This window comes from Macaca mulatta, chromosome X, assembly GCF_049350105.2.
Source record: "Macaca mulatta isolate MMU2019108-1 chromosome X, T2T-MMU8v2.0, whole genome shotgun sequence".
NCBI lineage: Eukaryota > Metazoa > Chordata > Mammalia > Primates > Cercopithecidae > Macaca > Macaca mulatta.
In genome coordinates, this window is record NC_133426.1 from 44,241,070 (window position 1) to 44,253,116 (window position 12,047).

At 39.6% G+C, this 12,047-nt stretch overlaps 1 protein-coding gene across 1 annotated transcript in view; it reads right to left on the bottom strand.

The window, feature by feature from the left end:
• Positions 1 to 12,047, bottom strand: part of EFHC2 (EF-hand domain containing 2) — a 197,292-nt gene that overhangs the window by 119,969 nt on the left and 65,276 nt on the right. Inside the window, exon 3 of the mRNA XM_077988768.1 lies at positions 6,535 to 6,685. Coding sequence (XP_077844894.1) covers positions 6,535 to 6,685 — 151 coding nt within the window. The remainder of the gene's footprint in view (positions 1 to 6,534; positions 6,686 to 12,047) is intronic.

Genomic DNA, 12,047 nt, shown 5'->3' on the forward strand with positions numbered 1-12,047 from the left:
CTTTCTCTTCCATCTTTATCTAGAGAAACTTTTGAGGTACCATTCAAATGCCAGCTTCTCTAGTGGATACTGGCTTTTCCTCCTCTGATCCCTCAGGTACCTGGTTCCCTCCCCAGTGTTCACCCTCTAGGGTCACCAGATTTAGCAAATTAAAATATAGGCTGCTCAGTGAAATCTGAATTCCAGATAAACAACGAAGAATTCTTTTTTTTTTTTTTTTTTTTTTTTTCACCCAGGCTGGAGTGCAGTGGTGTGATCTCAGCTCAGTGCAATCTCCGCCTCCTGGATTCAAGTGATTCTCCTGCCTTAGCCTCCTGAGTAGCTAGGATTATAGGCATGTGCCACCACGCCCAGCTAATTTTTATATTTTTAGTCGAGACGAGGTTTTGCTATGTTGGTCAGGCTGGTCTACAAACTCCTGGCCTCAAGTTATCAGCCCACCTCCGCCTCCCAAAGTGCTGGGATTACAGGTGTAAGTCACCATGTCCAGCCAAATTCTTTAATATAACTATGTCCTATGCAATATTTGGGACATAGTTATACTAAAAACTTCACTGCTTACCTGAAATTCAAATATAACTGAGTATCTTATACTTCATCTGGCAACTTTCCCACCACCCCTCCACCACTTTATGGGATATAATACCTAAATACAGTATATGCCCAATAAGAGTGAATGGCATATGAATGAATGACTTCTATTTTGTGTGATTACATTTGCTTGATCAAGTAGATTATCTTAGAGTAATAAAAATATATATAAGAAATACTACCTTTTTAAGGGGCCAAAACAAGTCATTAGTGGAAATCAGTGTTCTCAACTAAGATGAACTAAGAACCACAGGGAAGCCAGTTCTTGACCCCATGTCTACAGAAGAAAAAATTCTAGGATGGGCTAGGAGATTCTGAGAATCACTTTCAACTGAGAACAACTGATATAGACCATAAAAGAAAATCATGGCACATTTCTAATCATTATGCTTTCTTTAGCACAGATTAGTCTGGACTTGGTGTATTTAACTGACAATTATTCTGCTAGACAATTAGAGGTAAAACTACTGGGTTAACCTCTGACATTCTTGGCTTGATATAATGTTGTTTTAACTACATTCCAGCAGAAAAGCAACACATTCTATAAATATAACACATCTAACCGAAAAGAGAGTGATGTCCTGGCAAGAAATGAAAGCAAGCCTTGAAGTGCAACACTGGCTTTCTTGACTCATAACACACACAAATCTCCTTGCCAACAAGAACTTGTGAATATTAAAAATATGTTGTTCTGATTAGAAGCTGCATGAATGCCTATTTTGGTACCATGCTAATAGATGCCTCTTTTGTTTCTGGCTGATTCCAAACTCCCCCCACTGTAAAAAGTTACATGATAATAGAGGTAACTAAAAGGGAGCAGGGGAGGGTTATAATTCCTCCAGTTGCACAAATTTTCAAATGGTCACACAAGAAACAAATGCATCTGACCTCCAAATTCATTTAGAAAATATCAAAATCCTATGGAAGTGACAGGAAGACCATCAATGCACAGCACCTAATCTTGACCATTTGCCTCTTCCCAGGGCCCAGATGCATGGAAAGCAAGCCCAGGCCACTCGTCACAACTGCAAGAAACACTACCTACCCTGTCCCACTGACATCTGAACCACTGGCTCATTAAGTGTGTTTTCTTTTTTCCAATCACTTAATTTAGAAAAGCTCGAAGAAGGCATTTAAATGATTTTTCAAACTATCTGCAGTCCAAATAGACCTTCCTTAACAAGAATTCTCATATTAAATATTTCAAGAGAGACTGGTTTCTCTCTAAACAAAGCTTGGTGACAGAGTGTTATTCATGTTTGCTTTCTACAGGATTTGCTACAGCCTTCCAAATTTCTCTACTCTGCTAACAAATTCAATGTCATTACGCAGCGTGATTACTGTGTATTCTATACACAACTCTTGAGCTGTGTCTTCACACAGGGAAATGTCCTGACCACAGTGAACCAATAAAAAATTCGGAAAATTTCCAGAGACTTTAAAATTGTCTTTTACTCAGGTCTTTTTTTCCTGAGCCTTTATGATAGCATTCCTCCCTCCTTACACAAGAATGATTTTCAAGTACATCATTATGACTATCTTCGGCTTGCCTTTGGAATCTGCCTATGTGAGATTTGAAATCAAGAGTCTGAAAGAATTGAAGTCTTAATAAAAGCCTTTCCAAGATTCTAAAAGAAGTCACATTTCATATTTCTTCTTGGATAGTTTAATAAAACTAAGATGAACTGGACAGGAGCCAGTGAGCTATAGGATTATGAGCTTTCACTTGAAAGGTAATAATGAAAACAATAATGCAAGTCACTAACCCAGGCCTGCGGTGTCCTGTGACCTCCAGTCTATCATTTTTGCAAGTTTGGTGTCATGGTGGTAAAGTAATCAGAAAATAAGCAGAGCTTAGTTACAGAATATCAGAACAAAATGTTTCGATAAAAACCTGTAAGAATTTTTTTTTGCTACAGCAATACTATTACATAATCAAATACACATAAGTAAAATAGATATCCACAGAAATTATAAATTGTAAATTCTTTGTTCCTAAATAATCTTCAACCATTTTCTAATGCATTCTCGCCACTCTTTAAAAACTGCCTTATATGTTTTAAATGACCCTAAAGAATCTAAAACCTCTTGTCTCTTTGTAAAATGTCACACTTTTAACCTTAAAATTTGTGAAAACCTGTTTTTAAAATGTTAAGGTATTTCCCTATTTCCTGAAAGATTTACCATTAAGCCAAATTCACCAAATAAAATGGCCAGGGAGTGGACAGTGTGTCAGTTGGAACACAAAGAACAATGAGGACAGCTCATAATACCTCCTCATACTAATCTTCCTCTTTTCCCACCACTAGTAAAACCAAGTAGAGACACTAAACTGAATTCTCTTTCTCTTTCCGTCACCTCACCAGTGGCTCTCCTCTAACATGGTAGAATAGCCTGGTCATGATCTGGGCACCTCTGATTCCCAATCTCCATTTCTAGTCTTCACTTTTTTCCTGAAAACACATCCCAAGTTTCCACCTGCCTGGAGGGACATCACCACACAGATGTCCTAACACCCCTTCAAAGGCCTCATGCCCTGAAACATACCCCAGCTTCAAACCCCAATCCTGTTTCTTGCTCTGTGCTCCTGGGCTTTATAAAGGTATCATGACTCAACCACAGAGACCTCTGAGGCCGATACAGTTTGGATATTTGTCCCCTCCAAATCTCATGATGAAATGTGATCCCCAATGTTGGAGGTGGGGCCTGCTGGGAGGTGTTTGGGTCATGGGGGTGGATCCCATATGAATGTCTTTGTGTTGTCCTCGCAGTAATGAGTGAGTTCTTTCTGTTGGTAACCGTAAAATCTGATTGTTAACAAGAGCCCAGCATCCCCTCCTTTCTCTCTTGCTCCCCGTCTTGCCATGTGACACGCCTGCTCTCCCTTCACCTTCCACCACAAGTAAACGCTTCCTGAGGCCTCACCAGATGCAGAAGCTGGTACCATGCTTCTTGTACAGTCTGCAGAACTGTGAGCCACATAATCCTCTTTTCTTTATAAATTACCCAGCCCCAGGTATTCCTTTAGAGCAATGCAAAACAGACTGAGCAAACTACCTCCCTACGCCTGTTTCCTTTTCTGTAAAAGCTGACAGTGACAATAACTATTTTAGATGGTCATCAGAAGATTAAATGAGATAATGATAAGGTAGGCACTTTTTCATTAGATATTCCCCCTCCTCACTCTCTGTATTTAATCACAGGCCAATGCCTATCAACTCTGCCAACCAAATGTCTCTCAAATCCTTCCCTAATTTTCTGTTCCTACAATCATTGTCCTGGTTTGGACACTCAGCATTTCTAGCCTGAACAATTGCAAAACTCTTGGACTGGTGGCCTTGCTCCCTTTCCTTTCCAATCTGGTGGCCTATTATTGCTCCATGAGATAGGGCTATGATGGGACTCAGTCCTTTTGTCCATTTTCCCAAAACACAGCACAGTGCCTGACACAGAGTAGGCATCCAACAAACACTTCTTGGCAATGCTGGCTGGCTCCAAATTCATTATTCCAACCACCAGACATGATGAAGCCACGCTCTGAGAAAAACCTCAATCTCATGAGCATTGAAGGAAGTCTTCTGCACATGTAATGAGGTTGTATGACCACCTTATTCTCAGAGCCCATGGCCCTCAAATCCCTGCTTCTCCCCCTTGTACTCATTGTGGTACATCAATACAGAGCCCTCAGGCCTAGATTAGTAATTAGAAAGCAAAATTTGTTCAACATAGGCAGAAATCATGAGATGTGTTAAATAACAATAGGAAGGTAGGCTAAGTAGAGCATGGGCATGTTAAACATAGAAAGAAAGGGATGGCAAAACCAAAAGATAACTGATCTTCAGTAGGTCGTAAATATACATGAGGCACCTGGGCTCTAAATATTCATGATATGTTAAATATAGAAGGGACACTAAATATTCATGAGCACCCAATATTTATGAGGCCTCAATTTGGCCACTCATTCATCGGTGACACCCATTTTGGCCCCATGTGACCTCTGCCCAAGAAACACAAACAAAACCCAAGACTATTCAGCAGGCTTATTGACAAGCTACAGCCATGGCCAGGCACACTTCTCCCTGCATCTCTCCAACAGAGCAAGTGTGTGCCCTCAGCCCGAGGCCCCTTTTCTGTCTGTGGTTCTACTTGCTTGACCCTCAATTCTGGTCTCCAAACCATACTAGTAGCAGGGAAGGTTAGTGAAGCAGAGACAGAACCATTGCTGATGCCAGGATTCAGGCAGTATGGTCCTTCTGCCTACTTGTACCCTGTCCCAAGTGTGTGAACCTACCCTATCTCTTTCCCTCTTGTTTCTCATCATGTGTTTTAAATTACTTTAATGTATCATGTGATTCATGGATTTTAATGTGATCCATAAGCCTTGTGTTTTGTGGCCTCTGGGACAGCCTGCATGTATAATTCTCAAAGGCCACCACTGCATATAGGTGACATCCCACATAACACTCTCCCTGCCGCATACAGAAGAGATTGTAGGAGGAGCAAGAATGGAAACAGGGAGACCACATTAGGCAGATATTCCATTCCTCTAGTCAACAGATGAGGGTAACTTGAATGAGGATGGTAGAGAAGGAGATAGAAAGACATGGACATATTCAGGATATGTTTTTCCAGGAGACTGAAGAACAGGGATGGTAGTTATGAGCAAGTGGGGAAAGTAAAAGGAGTAGAGATTGTAGTTAGAGAAGACAATTTCAGAGACTGAGATACTGGAGGTGGCAATACTCTAAAAGGCAAAGAAACAACAACACACCCAAGAATCAGCTCCTCAAGGAACTAAGTACCCTGAAAGGTCATTTACACCAGCGACCAAACAAACACTCAAATCGTCTCATACTTCTAGCAGGCTGTCGGTGAAAAACAACCCCTGACCTGCCCCCAGGGCCATCTATTTACACGAGGGAACAAACAAGTCTGTGACTCTCCTCTCCTCCGCCCCTACACCAGACCCCTAACCCCAACCCTATCCAAGTCCATTCCCTACAACTTCCAGCAGCTCTCTGCCAGAAAGTTCTTCCTCTTATTGACCTGAACTCTGATCCCTAGGTCCCATCCATGAAGACATGAAGATACAGAAATAAGGTCACCCCTTCTCCACATGACACCTTTAGATTCCTGAGGACATTTATCAAGCACACTTGAGTCTCCCCATTACAGACAAATATCCCTTTTCACTATTCGGTCTTGCACATGGCAAATGTTCAGTTCTTTCACCGTCGTAGTTGCTGTCCCCTGAAGTCAACCAGAACTCAGCAGCATCCCAAGAGAAGGACCCACAGCACAAACAGAAGAAAACAGTCACCTCCATTGATCTCTGTCATACTTAATGCAACATAGGATTAGCTTCTCTGGTGGCCACATCACAGAGTTAACTCTTAGCTGTGGCTGAGAGGAGTATGGACAAAGATGACTGGCATACACAGGGTGAAGGAACAATGACTCTCTGGTGAGGTACCATTGAAGTCTGTAGTTACCAGGTATGAGGATGAGGAGGGGGTGGTTGAAACAAATACAGTAAATTCAAGAAAGAAGAGAATGCCAATCTGGAAGCTGCAGTAGAGAACAGCTTTCTCTTCTCCCCTAATGGTGTTGCGAAGGAAGTGATCTGCTCACGGCAAAGTGACCAAAGGGTTTGAGGAAAAAGTTAAAGGCACAGGAGAGTTTACTCATACCAGAACAGTACCTGAAAGGATACAAATATGCCACAGAGGAGTGAGAGACCCAGCCAATGTTGAGGTGCAGAGAGTAGAAAGCTGGTAAGTCACCATCAATAACTACATGCTAATGGCATGTTTATATTCACCATTGCCAGCAGGTTAGACAGCCCAAACAGTAGCACGCAGTCTTTTGAAAAGCTAAAGGCAGGCAGTATATAAAGGCAGGAGTCAGAAGTGAAGGAACCATAACTCTGCTTTAAATAGATACCTTGAAGCAATCCACTATTTTTCACCTCTGGTTCATTTACTTGTATTGTGTCATCTTCAGGGTAGAAGTAGATTTTGTAGTATCTTATTCTGTAGTTGGTTTGGCTTTTATCAGGTACTTCCTCTTCCAAATAGGCATCAAAAGATAATACCTGTTGGAATCATAATTAGAAACTAAGAAATGAAAAGAAAATTCAGCAAACTTAAAATCAACATAGCAGCTGCGTGCATACTTTTTGTTAATATAAAGAAAAAAGTAGAGAGAATTTTTCCAAGAAGACATTCTACACATCAGCTATGCGAATGGATATACAATCTAAGATACAATACATAAAGATTATTTTATACTTTTATCACCATCTGGTTAGAACAAGGAAATGATATTCAAGTAATACATCCATCGTTCAGCTCTACCATAAACTGAACTAGAGTCTGCCTTTGGGATTTCACAGTGGGATTCTAAATGTATGTGTTATAGAGACAAAATATTCTTTCTCACAAGATGAATAAGTTTTGTCATTTTTTCCCCATTAACAATAACACAAAGCTGCCTTGGTTCTGGCATAAAATTATCCTGACTGTTAGTCCAGACGATTGCTTGCCTTCAGGCAATCCAAGCAGGCATATCTGAAATTCATCCAATGCCCTGGAGACGCCACCTTACACTTCGGGAACCTCAAGGAGCCTAGCCCAATGCTAGACTCAGACTCATCTTGTATGGGGGCGGTAGGGAATAAGGAAGGGAAGGACAGGTGGATTCTAAAGCAGTTATGGTAAAATTCAGAGATAGTCAAAAATATCTTTGAAAATTCCTTAACTACTTTAGAAAACTGTGCCTCTCAGTAAAGTAAAACACAGCCCATTTTTCTCCCATATTGAAGCAGATGACTGCCTGCTTCTTCAGTTGAAGACCAGTTAAAATCATTTCTTTATGCTTAGGTGCCATGTTGTATGAATAATATATATCTTTAACCATTGGAAACATTCTTAATATGGCATCCTGCTCACACACTGAGCACGACAAGGTAACTGAGGACAACTGTGGGAAAAGTAGATTCAGGCTACCATTTCAAGCTTGACCTGTGGCTCAAGCTCTGTGAGAGCTCCATTTAAATATTCTCTGTGTTTCTCGCTTTTGATCAATTTTTATAATTGAAGTTGCAAAAGTTAACTGTGCATATGATGTAACTCCAGGGTTATTTAATGTGGACAATATGATATATATGAGTGAGTCTGTTAGATGCAATCTACCCTCTAGGGGTGGTGGTCAGTTAACCTAATTAAGAATATATACTCCAGGAGTGCTTAGCAAATTTTTATCAGAAGCCCACACTTCAGAAGTAGCTAACAAAATGCCTCAGTAGCTTATTCTCTGATCAACATAAGAAGCTTTGTCAATTGCCGTAAGTGATGTTAGAAATAAATTTTAGTGAAATGATTATATTCAAAATGCACATACCAGTTACAAATACTAACCAGGCACTGTCCTTACAGGAACAGGTTCTAAGAGTCTGATGAGCCCAGAGATCTACTCCCTTCAAAATGGCACCTTTGGCTTCATTCCCAAATAGTCCTATGTTCAGCTGCTTTCTTAAGGAATTTGTCTGGCCTGACTCCAATTAGGTTAGCTAAACCCCATTGCTAGAATGCTGTCACATTTGTATTGAGTGAACATTTCAGATAAGATGCTGTTGGACAAGTATAGAGTTTCCTTCTGGGGTGACAAAAAAGTCTTGGAACTAGATAGATGTGATGGTTGCACAGCCTTGTGGATATGCTAAATGTCACTGAATTGCACTTTAAAATGGCTAATGGTTAATTTTATGTTACGTGAATTTTACCTCTGTTAAAAAAAAGATATTAGACACTGAGTCATGTTGGACACTTTAAAATGGTGAGTTTTTGTTATGTGAATTATATTTCAACTTTTAAAAAGTAGAGGGAGGGAGCTGGGTACAGTGGCCCAGGCCTGTGGCAGGAGGATCACTTGAGCCCAGGAGTTCAAGACCAGCCTGAGCAACATAATGAGACCCTGTTTTTACAAAAAAATTTACAAATTAGCCAGGCATGGTTACATGTACTTGTAGTCTCAGCTACTAGGGAGGCTGAGGTGGGAGGATCGCTTGAGCCCAGGAGATTGAGGCTGCAGTGAGTTACGACCTCGCCACTGCACTCCAGCCTGTGTGACAGAATGAGACTCTGTGTCTCAAAAATAATTTTTTTTAAAAAAAATTTTTTAAGGAAAAAAAGATGTTAGAACACCTAAAAGGAGAAAGAGCTGGGGCTTCATCAAACTTTCAGGGTAGGTAATATTTAATCTGAGATTTTTTTTTCTTTGTAATCAAGTAGGAAAGTGTAGAGAGAATATTCTTGGCTCTCACCCCCCTCTATATACTGAATGCTACCAGTATAAATTTGTGAATGACTGCACTGGCACAGGTCAATTGACAACTGGCATAGGTCAACCGTCATGTATGTAATCATTAAATATTTATCAATCAAATGATGCATTAAAAGAGAAGGATGCTAAATTGAAATAAAGAGAAAAGGAAAGACATTATCTTAGGTTGGGCTTCAATATGTCCAGATGAGGGACAGAGTGATATTTCATATTCTGGTCCCATGAGAATACAGGGCTGTCAAACTCCAGCATGAAAGATACAGAGCAAGTCAGAATGAGGTAGAGATGGAAAGATAAAAAAGGAAGAGGAAGAGGAAATTGTAAAATGTGGCAAAGTAGAATGTAAGAGGAGAGACACCAAATAGATTAAAAAGTGATCTTGCAAAAATAAATGATCTAATTGCAATGGAACTTGATGTATCAGAGAATCCAGAAAACAGAACCTAAAATAAAAACTGTTAAAAATGAAAATTTATAGGAACATAATTATGATGTAAGGTGTTATCATCACTTATGATATCAAGCAGAAACTAGATAAATAAGGTCCTAAGCTGGGCACGGTGGCTCACGCCTGTAATCCCAGCACTTTGGGAGGCCGAGGCAGGTGGATCACTTGAGGTCAGGGGTATGGAGATCAGCCTGACCAATATGGAGAAATCCCGTCTCTACTAAAAATACAAAAATTAGCCAGGTGTGGTGGCACATGCTTGTAATCCCAGCTACTCAAGAGGCTGAGGCAGGAGAATCACTTGAACCGGCGAGGTGGAGGTTGCAGTGAGCCAAGATTGTGCCACTGCACTCTAGCCTGGGTGACAGAGTGAGATGCCATCTCAAAAAAAGAAAAAAGAAAAAAAAGAAAAGAAATAAAAAAGAAAAATAAGGTCCTAGAGGATGTAATTTGCTGCAATTTTCTTGAAAACAGAATATATATATATCATTTGGTGGGGGCATGTGATCTTCAGTCCTCCACAGGCCTCTGCAGACCCTATATTATATGAGGTTACCTGCCTGATCCTCAAGGCATTTGGAATTTTAATCTTAGCCTAGAGGATATAAAACCTTAGGCTGGGCACAGTGGATCATGCCTGTAATCCCAACACTTTAAGAGGCTACATCAGGAGGACTGAATCACTTTAGGCCAAGAGTTCTAGACCAGCCTGGGCGACACATGGGTCCCCGTCTCTCCAACAATTTTTCTTTATTTAACTAGTCAGGTATGGTGGTGCATGCCTCATAGTCCAAGCTGCTCAGGAAGCTGAAGCAGGAGAATTGCTTGAGCCCAGGAATTCAACGCTGCAGTGGGCCATGATCATGCCATTGCATTCCAGTTTGGGTGACAGAAAAGAAAAAAAGAAGAAGAAAAAAACTCTGAAATCTGAAATCAATTAGCTTTAAATAACAGGTATATGATTTCCTCATTACAAAGGAAAAATTTTAAATGTTAATATTTCTGAAGTCAGGATCTTCTTACAATTAAAGCAAAAAGAATCTCAAAGCAATCAAGAATGCATTTTGATGGGCAAGTAGTTCCAACTTGATGTATGGTGCAAATTTAGCTTTGTAGAGTAGGATCTATCCTATCTTCATGTCAGTTGAGTTATTTGCTTTGCATTGCATATCCCAAACAGCTGGATTTTAACACTAGATTCCTAATTTTCACTTAAAATGTTTGAAAATAATTGTTGTCTGATGCAGTATGACACAAAAAATAATTGCGTGGAGAAGGTTGTCCATTGCAGGCTAGACCATGCAACTGTAAGGCAAAAGCCAAAGCCTAATCTCTTAGAATAAATCATATAATTTTTAAAAATGGGGAGGCTGATGTGGCCAATACGTGAGTCAGAAAGACTATTACTTCAGGAACCAAACATCTAAGTGTCAAAAACTTACAGCTGAATTTCTAGAGAAGCTATCAGGAAAGAAAGACAAAACATTGGCAATGTTCAATAACCTCAACATTTTATAAAGAGGTCAACATCACATGTCCAAGTTTAATATGTTTAAGCTCGATTTTATGAAAAAGGTTCAGACTTAAATTGTGAAATACTATAAAAGGGACATAATGGTAAGGATAAATGCGTGCTCTATATGTTAGTAGACAATAAAAATTTGTGTACATTTAATACAATGTTGCTTACTCTTCCTGAAAAAGCTATTATTAAATCAATGGTTTCTCTTATGATTATGAAGTCCCATAATCAAGGAAATAAATGATAATAAATTTTGTGTTGCATATAGAGGATGGCTCCTTTATACATGACAATATATATATTTACAGAAATATATCTGAAACTTATATGCTAATTCACAAAAATTTTAATAAATTTTAAAAACAGTAAAATTACACAAGTTATACTCACTGATCACAAAGTGATACAACTAGAAGTGTATAATGTACCTATAAACAAAAATTGTCACTCCTCATAATTGTACCAAAAATAAATTTAAAAATATAAAAAGTATAAAGATAAAATTTATATAAATGTATAAAATAAAATTCCTATAAAAGTATATAATAAAATATAAGACCATACAAACCTATAGGATCTAGGCAAATTTGCAATCTGGGGTAAATTAATAGATTAAAATTATTACATAAAAGAATTGAGAGTCTGAGAGACAGGATAAATCGCTAACAGTGATTCTCAGCCTTGGCTACGCATTAGAAACTTTAAAAAAGTTTTAAAAGACCAGACCCGGCCGGGCACAATGGCTCATGTCTGTAATCCCAACACTTTGGGAGGCCGAGGTGAGTGAATAATCTGAGGTCAGGAGTTTGAGACCAGCCTGACCAACATGGTGAAACCCAATCTCTACTAAAAATACAAAAAATAGCTGGGCACGGTGGTGGACACCTGTAATCCCAGCTACTCAGGAGGCTGAGGCAGGAGAATCACTGGAACCTGGGAGGCAGAGGTTGCAGTGAGCCGAGATTGCGTCACTGCACTCCAGCCTGAGCGACGACAGAGTGACGTTCCGTGAAAAACAAACAAACAAACAAACAAAAAACTCAGACCTTGCCTAAATAAATTAAATCAAAACCTTGGGGAGGGGACTATTACTATTTTTTAAAAGCTACTGATGGGGTTCAGGACATGTTACCTCAGCAAATA